This window comes from Oryzias latipes, chromosome 21, assembly GCF_053564925.1.
Source record: "Oryzias latipes strain Hd-rR chromosome 21, Olatipes_Hd-rR_3.1".
Classification (NCBI taxonomy): domain Eukaryota; kingdom Metazoa; phylum Chordata; class Actinopteri; order Beloniformes; family Adrianichthyidae; genus Oryzias; species Oryzias latipes.
This window is the reverse complement of record NC_136257.1, coordinates 28,280,743-28,296,556: the sequence shown is the minus strand read 5'-3', so window position 1 is coordinate 28,296,556 and position 15,814 is coordinate 28,280,743. Positions and strand designations below refer to the sequence as shown.

General features: G+C 38.1%; 1 protein-coding gene across 2 annotated transcripts in view; it reads right to left on the bottom strand.

The window, feature by feature from the left end:
* Window positions 1-13,317, bottom strand: part of cckbrb (cholecystokinin B receptor b) — a 31,651-nt gene extending 18,334 nt beyond the window's left edge. The window contains exon 1 of one of the 2 annotated variants that reach the window (XM_011489931.4): window positions 12,851-13,317. In XM_011489931.4, coding sequence (XP_011488233.1) covers window positions 12,851-13,016 — 166 coding nt within the window. In that variant the 5' untranslated portion in view covers window positions 13,017-13,317. The remainder of the gene's footprint in view (window positions 1-12,850) is intronic. The other variant, XM_078939712.1, reaches the window with a different exon arrangement.
* Between the last annotated feature and the right edge of the window lie 2,497 nt (window positions 13,318-15,814).

Here is a 15,814-nt window from a genome sequence, read left to right as displayed (position 1 = left end):
AAGAGGAAAGTTACCAAAGAAAAGTAGTAAAATGATTTATCCATGCAGAAAGTCATTTTTTCTTAAAATAAATATATTTAATAAAATATCAATCAAGAAACAAAGAGTTTAACACAAGGATTAAAAATTCCTATGCTAACAGGAATATCTTTAAAAGTCTTTAGTTTAAAAGAAATAAACTAATTTATGATAAAAAATCTGACAATTCCTGACTTAAATCTCTGTTTTAGTTTGTTTGGGATGAGTAGTTTTACCAAGGATCTACAGATTTTTGATGAACAGAGAATTTGCCTTTTTATTTTACATATATAACATGAGAGTCAAATTAAAAGTTGCATTTTTTGGTGACCTTTGGCCCTGTAATCCAGGGCCAAACTTTTATTGAGTTTGAGTAATCCACCTGGGTTGTAAATACGTGAATTGTGCACAGCTGGCTGGGACTTAATCCCAGCTCCATTTATCTCCTCGCTTACCGGACAGCAGCACCGTGTTCCAATTGAGAAGCAGCATCGGAACGTAGCTGCACCGAGAGCCCCCATCAAGTTCAGCACAAATTAAATGCATTATTTAGTATTTCAAAAATCAATGCAAGTGAACGTAGCTCCCAAATAACTCACTGATCCACGGCTGTTGCCCAGGGACACCGTTATGAAATACATTCATATCACTTGCAGGCTCAAAGATAGATTTAGCCTCAATTCGGTCAGTAAAAGTCAGTAAGTCAGTCTTTTGCTGTCTCTTTCATCTCTCTCTCTCTCTCTACACACACAAACATGCACATGCACACACACATGCACACGTCTACTGACATGTGGCTTCGCCATCTGTCACACAAACTCCTCTGCAAATAAAAACTTCTAATATTCTGTGTGCACTGCTGTCAGAACATCGGGTTTTCCCATCAGAGGAAGTACAGAAATGGCAGCGTTTTCAATTATCGAACGCGCCTTTTTACTGTGTTTATACTGGTGCTTGAAAATATAAACGAGCAATGCAGAACATGTGCAAAAAAATGGTGTAAAAATCAAAATTTATTTTCCTCCTTTTGGTGTCACCCTGATGAAACATGCTGCGTGACGCCAATTAGCTTTCTGTGTGCTTATTTGTAATTCCCTCGGCATATTTACCAGTCTGTGGAGGCTTCCTTGTGGTTTCCTCTGTGCTAATCTGCTTGCCCTCATCTCTTTGTCTGGAACGTATAAACATGTGGGATTATGTGCGTTGATTTGAGGCTTTATTGTTAATTTTTCTCACTAAAAACCTAAATTATTACCATTTTTCACAATGCAATTCAATAAAGCAACCTGCTTTCATTAACAGTTTATTCAAGTACTCAATACAGCTAAAAACATGCAAGATAATTAGTTTAAACCTTTTTTTCAAATGCAGATATTATTATTTTATCTTTGCTATGTGTGCATCTCTCTATGAATTTTTTTTCCAATCAATTCAAGACTCATTTTCCTTTTCTTTAATTTTCTTTAATTTTGTTGTGTTTTGCTTGCTTGAAATAAACCGATTCCAAATCTTTTCCAATCTTTCCAAAGTGATTTTTTACAAACTTTTATTTTCCATTTTGCCCTAAAATTCTGAAATACTTGACACCAGGATTTCAGTTTTCCTGTAGACTCTGATGTAATGTCTGACAAAGTCCAAGGACGTCCCCTTGGACGTCCCTCCTCCTGATGGCTTAGAGCAGGGAGCCTGCGATCCGCACTGCATGTTTTCTACGAAACAAGGCATTTTTCATCTGCTCCTGATTCACAATGATAAGAATAAAGAAATACTCAGACATGCCATATTGAGCCTAATTTTCTTAAAATATGCTGTCCATCATCTGAAAAATACCACAAGATCATGTTAAAAACACCCAAAAAAACGATTTTCATCAGACATCAGAAAGGAAAAACACTCAACATACTTACAGAGGGTTGTGCTTTTTTTAGTCGAAAAAAGACTTAAAAGTTCTACATCATGCTATTCGTAAGCCATTTGTATTAAACAACATCCATGTTAACCTTTAGCACACAAAAGAAAAAATGTTGTATTTAATATTAGTTCTTGCTGAGTTCTTTTCCAACCCCGAAGTAATGCAAATGGATCAGTAGTTTTCCTGGATTAGGAGGGGATGGTGTTCAAAACTCAGGATTTTTGAGGAAAACTCAGAACAGCGTGAATGGAGCAAAAAAATTTAAAGCATTGGGGTGGTTTTTGTGAGGAATTAAGATTTTAACACACAGTAAAGCTCAAACAATTGATTTTGCATGGTGTAGGCCCTTTAAACAAATGAGTGTGTTAATACTTATATAGTCATTGCTCTTTCATGGTATATGCGTGATAATTCATGAGTGTTTCTTGCATTCATCGATGTGCACAGATGTCCGTTGAGGGTTTCAGTACCACCAATGTATAACTCTGATGTCACATATACGGCGCACATGTCACGTTAAAATGACGTAATTGGCACATAATCCCTAATGAACTGCATATTACCAGCGCTCAATTCATTTGCATCTTGTGTGGCTTTTACGTTGAGTTATGTGTTCTTTGCGTGCTTTGTTTGTACTTCTGTGGTTTTCTTGTAGTCATTCGTAGTACATCTGTGAAAATGTAATTAAAAGACCACAACCTTTCTCACTTTTTTTTGTGTATGACCAATTTTCCTCCGTGCATTATGTGCTAAATGTAAATAGTGGCTCTGTGACATGAAGCGAGGAATTCTTCAGGAATAAATGCGTCTGGCTCATTACATCTTCACAGTGAAAGCTGAAAGCAACTTTTAGCCAAAAAGCTTCAAAATGCTCCTTTGCAGTAAAACAGATAATAATGTGTCAAGTGATAAATGCGAGTATTGGGCCAAATGTAACATTTATGAACTGTGAGTCCATAAATTCTGGAAAGCCAATAACAAATTGCTTGGAGATCTGGATCACCTCCAGTGGAGTTGAACTGACAGACAAATCCCTCATCTGAAAAAGCCCAGGGACCAGACATTAACATTGTTTAATGAGTTTTTAACATCTCACTGAAAAAACGTTGGTAACATTTTAAAAGCCTGATGATGTGCAGATAAAATCAAATGTTGGTATTTCAAATAATAAAGTTGGTATAGGTGCAGATGCCAAGCCATAGAGGGTTTTGTCATGTAGAGGCAGGAGCAGCAGCAGGAGTCATAATGTTTATTAGCTAGATCACATTTATAGTCAGTAAAGAAAGGCTTCTTTATGTGATTGGGAATGCCTGATCATTTCTCGCTCTGGCACATTTGGGCTTCATAGTGTCGGCTAACATACCATAAATCATGAACTGTAGGTATGGAGGCAGTAAACCTGCACCTCTTCAAAAGCTGAAATCACCACGGACGCTATCGCCAAACCTTCAGCAACGGAAAACTCATCCAACCATTTAAGAACTGCACATCATCTTATTTAGAAAATTACAGCTGTTGGAATGTGACACTTGCACACTTGTGCTATCCTATGCATCTGCATCAAGTTATTCCAGCAGATCTCTGCATGAGCCAAAATCGGATCAAACTTACTTAGTCATCAGATTTGTAAATACCACATAATGGAGATCATTCAATGCCTTTAATGCAAAAACAATAGTCTTTTGATAATGAAGTGTCATTTTATCACATGCCATTTCTCCCCACACAGCAAATAAATAAAATCTAATCAGCAATATTTTTAACAGCAAAACAATCATAGTTTAGGAAAATATGCCTTAGTGAACAGAAAATAAGAATAAGGTCATTGTTCTTATATCCCAATGAAGATTGTTTTGTTTGTTTGTTTTTCTTGATTTTTTTTTTTATTATTTGAAGAATTGTTGGCTGATTTTCTATAGGGGGGACTGTTATTGCAATGCAAAGGAAAAACAATATTTCATGGCACCATCTTTGATATATTTAGCAGTTTTACTTCTGCACATGTGTAAAGAAAGCACATGAGGTGAAAGTTCCATGAGACTTCTGGGTTGTGTTGTCACAATTACTTCAGTCTTTGCAGAGTTAAATAGAATAGCAGCAAACATTTTGTTGTTTTTGTTTACACTCTGTAGCTTTGACAGTAGCTAAACTTATGGTACTACTAATTCAAATTTAGGAAGAACAAGTGGGAGGAAGTTCAAAAAACTACCTAACAAAAGTACGAATCCTGGATGAAAACCTAAGCTTGACATTCGCTTTTTGGTGTAATGTCACAACATGTGTCTGTTTTTGTTGGGTTTGCTTTTCATGTAGATAATAAATTAGTATTTATTTAATTAGTATGTGTGTGGTTCTGCTCAAAATGTTGGTTTAACCTTTTTTTTGTCATCTTCCAGTTGATTGTTTTAACGTTTTTGTTGTCCTCAGCTGCATGAATTCCCCATTTCATGAATTACTCTTTCAGTAATCTTCAGGACTTTGGTTGTCCTGCCTCAATTGTTTTTATATGTTTTATTTATTTATTTTCTTGGTGTAACCCTTGTGCTATCTTAGATGACCCCACCCTTACATTGACGTGTTCTCCCCACCATGACAAAGGTGGATAAAGGTGGAAAAATTTCATGTAATCCATGGACACCAGTGAGGTTCACAAATCATTGAAGAAAAAGGTTCAGAGCACTGCCTAGTGGGTCTAGATGACCCAACCCCCAATGTTAAAATGCCTAGGATAGCACAAGGGTTAAACTGTTAAGATTATGATATCAGTGCCTGAGCAGCTGGTCGTGGAGAAACCCACTCCTTCTATTTTTTCACTCATCACTTTCTTGTCCTTGCTGCCACTGAGCACTTCTAAGCCATAAAATGACAGCACTCTGTCAGAGTGTTTGTGTTTTAGAATAAAAACCAGACTTTGGTGTCACCAATTTCACAATCAGCCGGCTGAATATCAACAAGTCACCACTTCAGATTTACAATCTGAACCCACTTTTATAGAAGTCCTTATACAGAGAAGCATTTATATATTTACAGAATGTTTACTTTAGTAATATTAAAGTAACAGATGTGCCTCCGATTACACAGGCAGATTGAGTTAAAAGGAGATGGAGCTGTAACAGGTCAAAAGGGAGGTTAAGAGAGAAAAAGCAGCAGTTTTAGTTCCCCAGAAGACCTTTTTTAGAACACGTATAATAAAAGAAGGCATCTTTAATTTTAGGTTCAAGGTCCAACCGAATATTTTTCCAATGATTTAACAGACCAACAGTGAGAGCTGAGAGGTTCTAATATGGTGTTCCATCTGAATTTTCCCTTATGTAGCTCAAACATCTCAAACCAAGTTGTGAGAAGTATCTTACTGCTTGAGAATACGTTATTTCTAACTCATCAAATAGGAGGAGAAATGTTACTTTTTCTCCAATTGATTGACTTTGTTGATATTTTTAATTTACTGTATTTTTGATTTGTCCTGATGTGTCTGTCCTGAACCCATCATCGCCAAAAAGCAAAGTTTAAACAGCATTTAAATCAAAAAACATTGTCAGTAGCTCCCGTTTACAATGTTATCTACATTGTCCGTATATAACTATTCTTTATTCAGTTTAGGTCTTCCTGTACAGAAAAAACGTTTTTCTCTGTCCCTAAAAGTAACCAAAAGATTGGTTGAGATTTTAAATTCAAATTTTCATGTGATGGAGGCAATTTATCCTGCTTGTGTGAACCCATCATTTTTTTAACCACTTAAACTAACCAAAGTTCAACCAGAAGACAAGCAGAAACCGTTTTTCGGATTGTGTTTTTATTAAATATCATACTTTCTGTTACCAATATCCTGCAGAGATTAATCCAGGAGCAGAAAGACTCGACCAGACTGGATGAGTTCAAGGTTTTCAATCATAACAACCAAACACAGAAGACTCTTCGACAACAAACACAGTGAGGAGCTTCCTCAGATAATGAATCAAAGTGAGATAATTGCAGGCAGTTGTGACCAGTCATGAAGACCACAGACATCCTGCAATGAGAAAACCAAAAAAAAACATAACACTTTCAAATGTGCTGTTTTGCAATGATTCAGCCTGACAGTTCAGTAAATACATTTACATTAATCTGTTTAACATGGATGCACATGGAGAGTCATTTAGGGTTTGAGGAGACTTGGAGAGTTACATATTGGCTGTGCCCAAATTCCCACCCTAATCTACGGAGGCCAAGAGGTGCCAGACACGTACTGCATGCAGAGGTTACAGCATGTGGTCCTCATCCATCATAACATCTTCTGTAGGGGAAAAAGAAATCCCGTTTGAAAGAAGATTTCGTAATTATTTGCCAAATTTGTAAATATGTATAGGTACATATTGTATTTATATGTATATTGTAGTTTTCTGTTTGAGTATTAAAACCCTTGTGCTATCTTAGATGACCCCACCCTTGCATTGACGTGTTCTCCCTACCATGACAAAGGTGGATAAAGGTGGAAAGATTTCATGTAATCCATGGACACCAGTAAAGATCACAAATCATTCCACCAGTGTGTGAATGTGTGTGTGACTGGGTCTATGATGTAAAGCACCTTGGGCCTTGTAGGTAGTAAAGCGCGATATAAGTATACGCCATTTATACCAAATCCAGAACCACAAGAACAAAAGCAGAGACAAAGCTTCTAACAGAGAGGGACGTGATATAAAACCAATCATGCTATTTACTACTGTTTTCTTTATGTGGACATTGTCAATACATGAAACAGTCCAAAAGCATTTTTTCATTGTATTACTACAATAAAAATTACAACAATGTTTAGCAAGGTAAAGTTTTTGGGTCACTTCCGGCCGGCAAAACACGACAGCAGAAGATTGGAGAAAAAAATTACGAAAGCGAGCAGCAGAACAATGATGAACTACAGAGCAAAGAACATGGACCAAGTCATATACATTGTTTGTTGTTTTTTTAGGAAAAGTTTGAAATATGAAATTATTATTTTTTGTTTGTTTTTAAGAAGTGGACATGGTTACCCTCTGATTTCTCTACTTGAAAGAATTTCATTATGTTGATTATTTACTGTGAATGTTGTCATTTTTCTTAGAAAGGAGAAATTTACTCAGTAGCAACGAGTAAAGCCTTTTTCTGAATCCAGTTTTATCCACGCTGAAGACAACTGGGCCAGTTTCCAACATAATCCTCTCAGGCTGCAAAGTGGTTCCACTTTGGCCCCACCATTAACTACAAATTAACCGCCCACCGCCACTTCTTTGTAACCCTTGTGTTATCCTAGGCACTTAAACATTTGGGAGTTGGGTCATCTAGACCCACTAAACAGTGCTCTGAACCTTTTTTCTTCAATGATTTTTGATCTTCACTGGTGTCCATGGATTACATGAAATCTTCCCACCTTTATCCACCTTTGTCATGGTAGGGAGAACACGTCAATGTAAGGGAAGGGTGGGGTCATCTAAGATAGCACAAGGGTTAATGCCTTAGAGGTATCTGTCACATGGCTTTTGTGATGCCATCCAGATGAGGGAAAAGCCAAACCTGCTTCCTCCAGTTGATGGAGGCAACGAACAAAAGCTTTTTCTACTGACTCGTAGACCAAAGCTCATGATCCACTGAGGTTTTGGTCACAGCAGTCAGCAAAGTTAACATTCTGTTGGAGGTTTTGTCTTCCGCGCAAGCTTTTTTTTACACCTCAGCTCTCCATAGGCTCCATGAGACACCAGAGGGTGCGAGTGATGGATATACTGAGTTGTACCAGTAGGGAAAGTGCAAAGAATGGAGCTAGAGAGAGGGCAAGTCAGCAGCCAAGAAAAAAGGGTCTTACAGTTTGAGGTTTTGTTTTTAGGAGCCAGTTTTCTTGAATGACCTCTGAGCGTGAGCAGGTTAACGAATCCAGCTGGGCTCCTGCGCGCGACAGATACTGCACCTTCATTGTTTATCAATGTCCTCCTCCAGAGGGCAGACAAACTCCTGTAATCAATGGATGAATATGACACCAACTTCCGACAAATGTTGTTTGGGTCTTTTGCTTTTTGTGGTGGGCCCAAAGTGCAAATCACATCAACAAATCCCTCAAACCAAAAACAGTTTTAAGATCACGCTGACAATAAAAAAGCAAACAAATGTTAAAAAAAGCATTACATTCTAGACAACAAAGCAAAATTCCACCAATCAAAATGAAAAAACGTTTCAGAAAGCAAAAGTAATTTTAAGATGAAATGTAAAAAAAAAAAAGAATCACAACAAGACACCAGGAAAGGTAGGCACCATGGGATACCGATGATTGGATGATGACGTTTGTCCATCATTTCAACAGAAGGTTATTTGATATAAAGCAATTCTGGACATCGTCATCCAATCAGAGATGTCCCATAGTACCTACCTTTTCCAGTTTTTTCATTGTGTTTGTTTTTTTAACATTTCATTTTAATTTCTAATATATTAGCTTATTGTTTGTTTGTACGTTTTTGAATTTTTTTCTCTAATGTAATGCTGGTTTTTAGTGTTTGTTTTGCTTTTTGTTATCTCTGAAATGTTTTTGTCAAGTTTTTTGATGTGATTTGCACTTCTGGGCCACCATAGAGTTTCTCTCATTCTCGTTAAAACTATGAAACTCTAGAGAGCCTGCAGGCCTCCCATGTGTAAAGTGCATTTAGTGTAAAGAAGTGTACGTTTTTACCCAAACAGCATGAATTTGGATAAATGTTTATGTTCACCTTTACAAAGTGTTCAGTCTGACTCTGCATTTAAATGCACTGTAAAAAATTCACTATTTTGATTTTGGCAAAAAATGCCTTGTTTTTCGTAGAAATTGACTAGAAACAACTTAAATTATCAGCCACTGTAATGAATTTTACTTCACAGTTTACTTGCCAGTAAATCATTATTCCTACAAATTCTTCTCTCACCGCTTTACCCAAAATCCCTGAATCTTATCCTGGATGTTATATACTTGTAGTTCTGACTCTTGCATTGTTACAAAAATGTATTTCCTGTTTCTCTTGTCCCAATAATCTCAGCCTGAGTTCTTTTCTCCAAAATTTGCCTCATTGCAGATCTCCGTGCTGTGCTGCTTCCAACTCTGCTTCCTGTTCCTTTCCTTCATGCAGACATGTTTGCACATCTTTCCTCACATCTATTTGACACTCTCTAGAGATCTGCACTGTTGACTGCAGGTACCAACAATCCATCTTTTTCACCTGTCTCTTCACTGTCATTCACATTGATTCACACATGGACTCTGTTTTTCTCCATGAGTCTTTTATTCATTTCCCATCTTTCCAGAACAAACCTCCACCTGCTCCAGATGTTCCTCCACCTGCTCCCTGCTCTCATTACACATCACAGTGTCATCTGCAAACATCATAATCCACAGAGATTCCTGTCTCTCCTCATCTGTTAGTCTGTCCATCCCCACAGCTAATCTGTGCTCCACCTTTGCGTCCTTTGTTACTCCTATTGCACACCTTATTCTATTATGCTCATACTTTGTCACTTTGGACGAAATCCCACAAACACAGCCTCTTTTTCAGCACTCTGTCACACTGCCTCTAAATGTGCAACATTATCTGTACATTTACATAATCAAAGCACGAAAATCGAATCATTCTGCACTCTTTTTTTTAATCAGTCCATCTTGGTGTTAATAAATTTAAAGGTATATTCTTTTAAAACGTCTCATTCACTCCATCCAAACACGAAAAGAAGAAGTGTTTGTTTTCCACAGAGAAAGCGATTGGATTATACTGCCGCCTCTGACTGAAAATAATGCATCCGTGGGCTTTGATCTTTTTAAGATAAGGATTACGTTTCTGAAAATGTGATGGAGTTTGGATAGGATGTCTGAGTGAGATTAAACGCTGATCCGGTTCCTTTAGTGCACCTGTGTGATTTGGATCGTCCCTTTTGTCAATGGCCATGGGGAGGGATCGACCCTGTTTGATGAAAGCTGACGTTAAAGCACATTCAGACGACATTCCCCTAAACCCTGTTTGTTGTGTCGGGAATGATACCTTATGAGGATCAATACCATCACAACCATGATCCATAGCCATAAATGAAGCTTTCACTTCTAAGTTAAAGACAGAAGCACCGTTCTCGTCCCTCATCTGTGTAAATATGTGAGTAGCGACTGGGGCAGATCAGAAACCAAAGCACAGTTCTTCTGTATTTGGTTCCCTCCTCTGACATGTCTTTGAGGAAAATCTGTTTGGGTTTGGGACATTGTTTGTTCCAACTCTGTAAAGTCTTAAAAACTTGTGAGACAGTTTTTTTTTTGTCCTTTTCTTGTTAACATAATTTGCTTTAGAAATTTGTTTTTGTTCTCTTGCAACTGAGAAATCAAATTTGTGTTTGAACAAAATGTGGCACGAAGAAGTATTTTGTCTGTTTAGTCTAATTCTTTTGTTTAATGCTCAAATAAAAGGCTTGGAATTTCTTTTTGTTTTTTCTTCAGGAACGCTGTACATATTTGAAAAGTGATGAAATCCAAACGGAAATGCGGTCTCAGTTTTAAAAGGGTCAGAAAGTCATTAATGCAAAGGCAGCATGAAGATCGGCATGCTTTCAACCTTTTTTTTGCTCACACATGCCATTAATATCTGACATTTTGTCATCGTGAATTTATTTTTTGATTTAAACTGCTTTTAGATGTTTTTGTCAGTATAACAGAAAATCCAATATTTTCATTTCATGCTGTCATGTGGAAGTTAACATAAAGATTTGTATTGTATTTTTTTTCTTTTCCTTTGCCAATAGCACCAAAGTCATTCATTCATTCATTCATTCATTCATTCATTCATTCATTCATTCATCTTCTAAACCCATGTTGTCCCTTTCAGGGTCACAGGGCTGCTGGAGCCTATCCCAGCCACTCATGGTCGAGGGCAGGGGACAGACAGATCGCCAGTCTGTCACAGGGCGGACCAAAGTCATTTAAGTAAATAATTCCTCTGTTCCTCACTAAGATTAGCGGTTTTAGTGAAAAACAGACAGTTTGTAATCATGTCTTCAAAATTATTCACATGTAACAGTTTTAGATGTTCAATCTCATCTCAAAATTACAGCTATAGTCTACGTTTTCATTGATAATGTGACCTTGCGCAGAAGTTCCCTCTCTAGTGACTTTATTATGAATGAACTCTGTCAAAGTAATGGCCATAAAAGTTCAAATAATAATATTTCACATCTGTTTCTTTTTTAGTTGAGAATTAAAGCTGCTTTTTGTTGATCACCCTTCAAAAGTTCCTATTGCACCCTACATAACTCTACCATCCCTGCTGGTGACCTGTCCAGGATGCCCCCTGCCTTCGCCCACGCATGGCCGGGATAGGCTCCAGCAACCCTGTGACCCCGAAAGGGATAAAAAGGGTTTAGAAAATGAACGAATGAATGAATGACTCTACCATCAAATATTGCTGTTTTTTGGGTGATTTCCAACTTCTAAATGAAAATTTCCTACAGACGCTTTGATCAAGCTTCTGCGGGTGTTTATTTTTACTTTTTAAAGCCGAGCAGAAGTTTATGATGTTACTCTGGTTTAGAAAGTTTGTTTTGGTTTTGTTTTTACATTTTGTCAAAATTCAGTCTAAAGTCTTTGTTTACCACCTTAAGACTTTAGCAGTAATAAACGTTTTTAATGAAAACCCAAAATGTACTGCATGCAGAGGTTACAGCATGTGGTCCTCATCCATCATAACATCTTCTGTAGGGGAAAAAGAAATCCCCTTTGAAAGAAGATTTCTTTATTACTTGCCAAATTTGTAAATATGTAGGGTTACATATTATATTTATATGTATATTGTAGTTTTTTGTTTGAGTATTAACCCTTGTGCTATCTTAGATGACCCCACCCTTACATTGACGGGTTCTCACCATGACAAAGGTGGATAAAGGTGGAAAGATTTTATGTAATCCATCGACACCAGTGAGGTTCACAAATCATTGAAGAAAAAAGGTTCAGCGCACTGTCTAGTGGGTCTATATGACCCAAGCACCCAATGGTAAAGTGCTTCGGATAGCACAAGGTTTAAACTAATAAGAATGAGAGGACATGTCATACAACTGCCAACAATAACTTATTTCACAAACTTACCATTTCTCCAATAACATTTTTTTTTGATTAAACTATCCTTCATGATAATAAACGGATCGCTTTGTCTCCTGTTCCTCAATCTATCAAACCATCAACTTTAGAGAAAAAGATCTAAAAATTTCAGAATTTGTGGTTCACGTTTGCTTGTATTTGCATCTGTGTTTATGGGACAATGGCTTGATTAATTGAGATGCAGTCAGATTTGGAAACCTCATCACAATGGCGTCTCAGCGTGGGAAATTATCCCTGCGCTCTATAGATGTAATGATGCGCGAGAACGAGGGGCAATTCATTTCTGCCAGTCACGTGACCACGTGTTTGGCAGGTATAAAAAATTCGTTCCTCATTCGGAATGTTAATTAGTCAACAGTAACCTCATAGACCTAATTAGGTACCGAGTTCTCTGCAGGTTTGGGTGCGCATGATGTGGAAGCAACGACAATAGAGATGATGGGAGAGGAAGATGAGGGTGATGATGATCAGAATCTCATAGAATAAGTATTATTTTGTACAGAAAAAGGTGACAAAGTGTCAAGATTTTTTCAGTGTCATAATTTGCAGAGATAGCTTTCTCCAAGATCTCATTGAGAACTCATGATTATTCTTTAAAAAAAGAAAAGAAATCAGTCTTTATTCTTATGGTCAGTTTCTTCATATTTCATTGTGATTTTCTAAAGGTTCATACTTTTATCAGAACCCACCAAAGGATCACCCCCTCTAGCCCACTGGATTCAATAAAATATCATTCCCAAGAAACACTTTTACGCAGCTTCTTGCGCTATTTTCCCAAACCAGTTCTTGACTGCTGCGCTTCTCCTGTCGTGTTTGCGCACGCTCACCTCTGTGTCTCACGCGCTGCGGCGTTGGAAGCGTGGACGGGTTCACGCAGGAGATGTTCTCAGTCTCCAGGCTCCCGTTGTAAGCCGCTCTGCTCTGAAGCTGCTCCATCAGCGCGCCGGCGACGCACTCGATGGTTGATGCTGTCTCGTTTCTCAAAGTATCCATGTCTTTAAGTTTTATTGTAAGAATAAAAAAAAAGATTTTGTTGTAAATATTTAAGTCAATTTAGTTTTTTGGGAAAAGGTGAGATCTGCAGCCATGGTCCATCACACTTGACAAACTACGTTGCAAAAAATAGAAAGAGAAGACAGTTTCTTTTCTTTGTTGTCCAGGCTGTCTTTGGCTCTCCGTCTTTATATCCCCCCAAACGCGTCCCGCTCTGTCGTCATGTGGATCTTTGCGCTCCAGGAGAGACAAGAAGCGAAGCGCGCAGCTGCGCTTTTGCCAAAGAAGAGGGCGAGAGAGAGGAAAGTGGATTTCTAATGTCATGAATGGTGCATGCGTGTGCGCGTGAGGGTGAGGGCAGAGAGAAACAGAGACTTGCTTATACAATGAATGGTAAAATGCCGATTCGCACTCCTTTACGCATCGATTTAATTCACTTTTTAACGAACCAGAAGGACTCAGAGCCGCCAATGTATTTTCTCCGATTACATTTTAAAAATATATATTATTATTTAAGAACATTGTGAGCATCATGAATGAGAAGCAAAGAGATGGACTGCATTGTCATCGTCATGGTTGGATATTTCATTCCGAAACAACCCCTTTGATGTAAGGATCGAACTTCAAGAACTTCCTGATGGTTACAGATCTAATTGCACAAGCAGACGTGTGCTTCTTTACGCGGAACTGGAGAAGAGTCAGCCCTTCCAAACAGGGACACAAACAGCTCACAGTCGCCCTCTGGTGGTGCGTCAGAGAACATCCTCCGCTTAAGGGCGAAGGAGCGCCACAGAGTAAAGGTTGGCCCCTCTTTGCTAGTGATTAACTTTCACTTTGTGCCATAAAGTAATCATAAAGTCCATCATGCGCGGTCTTATAATCTGCATAAAGACATCATTAGATCGTGCGTAGATTCTGCAGCGGCTGGCAAATCTCCATCTAGTGTAATGTGATTACTCATTCAACTGCTGCTGAGATCACGGAAACTTTCAGCAATTATTTCAAACATTACTTTTGTTCAAATGTATATTTGTGTGTTAAGACAAAAATGTACAAACAAAGGAAGTTGGTCATTTTTGCTGCACCAGTGATGTTAGGCTGGGGGTGTGAGGGGCTGTAAGCTAGTGGGGCAGCACTTAAACACAGAGCTGGGAAGTGGGGGAGGGTAGGTTTTGGATTTTGGCAAAAAAAACAGCATAATCATAGTTAAAAGACCACTGGGAACACTTTTACAATTAAAAGATAATCGGAGTGTCCCAATTGTGCTGTGCGTGATCACAAGGAGCGCCTTTGCCGTTTTAGCAAATCAAACTAATTCAATAATTTCAAAAACAAAAGTTTTCCCCTTACATCAGAGCTAAAGTGAAGATCTACATTTCCTTCAGGCGCCTCCTCTTCGGGCTTCAGCAGGTCATGTGTAGAGCCACTTAACCCAGATACACAAGAAGAAAAGGAGGAAGACCTGCGCTCCCCGTTGGGTGTAGTTAATTCAAACTTGCAGCTTGTTGATTACTGATGCACCTCTGCTGATGAGAACAAATTAGAGACTGCCACCTCGGGGACGGTTACTGCTCAGCTCATGTCAATGTCTTCTAGAGCTATACATTCTTTTCTGTAATCACCGCTGAGATTAGGCTATAGATTCTAGAAAACAACAGTGGCTCCAGAGGGCTCATTAATAGGCGGTCCTTGTAGTGGAAAGACATTAAAACGCTGATGACTGCAGGTAATGGATGGTAATGCATCAGTGCTAAGCCAAGCTGTCCAGGATTTCAGTCTTCCTGCACTCTTCTCTCTTCTGCTTCCTGGAACCCTGGGGCTGATTGCTGGAGCATTGTCCCGAGCCTAGAGTGAGTGTGAGGCAACAATAAAGTTAAAGTTTGTGTGTGTGCCTGTTAATGGGGAAACACCAACCCATAAACAGCCCTAAAGTGCCTGCTCTGTAGGTGCACACAGCTTTCTGATATCTGATAAACAGAAAGACAGATGCCCTCCAGCAAGCTCAGAATGCCTCTTTATCCTGCTGTTAGTCTATTCACACTTTAAATGCATTTATCTTAGATCTTGCTAACCTGCATTATTCAGAGCGTCACATGACAATGGGAAAAAAATGCAGTTAATTATTAGAAAATCCTTTGAACTTTTGAGAAAAGCAGATCAAGTAAATCTTTAGTCTTAGAGACACACTAATATTACAGTACTCACTAAATCAGTTCAAAGAATCGTTGTGCAAAAATAAACAGCAAAATAAACAGTTAATGTCTTGGGGAAAAAAAGTTGAGCAATAGAAAACAGTGACGTGTGGTGAGGTTGACGGCTGGTGAGGCACTGACTCCTCTCCACTGACTCTTAACACTAAGGTTTCAAAAAGGTTAGTGGCTTTGAAAATTTTGTTTTAAAATAAACACAACAAGCTTTATGACACATTATAATGACACTCTTTGGGGGAAATCCTTAGAAAATATAGTACGGGGGAAGTTTTCTACTTTCATTGTTCACTTGTTCTTTGCAATGTTTTTGGATTTGATCACTTTTATTTGGTCTGTGCACGTTTGATCTTTGTGACAAAACATAAAAACTATTTGATCTCAATGGTTGTAATTTTTGCAGGTAAATGACAAAATGCATGACTCGAAATTGACTGTTTGAGGTTTTTTTGGCACAAATTCAGATTTATTGTGAACAACAAAATAATCATCAGTAAAAAAGAAGCTGGGATTTACTCTTCAAAAAAATGGGGATCATGCATCACCACAAATAAAAAAAAATGTAAAGGTACATTATTAGAATCAACTGTA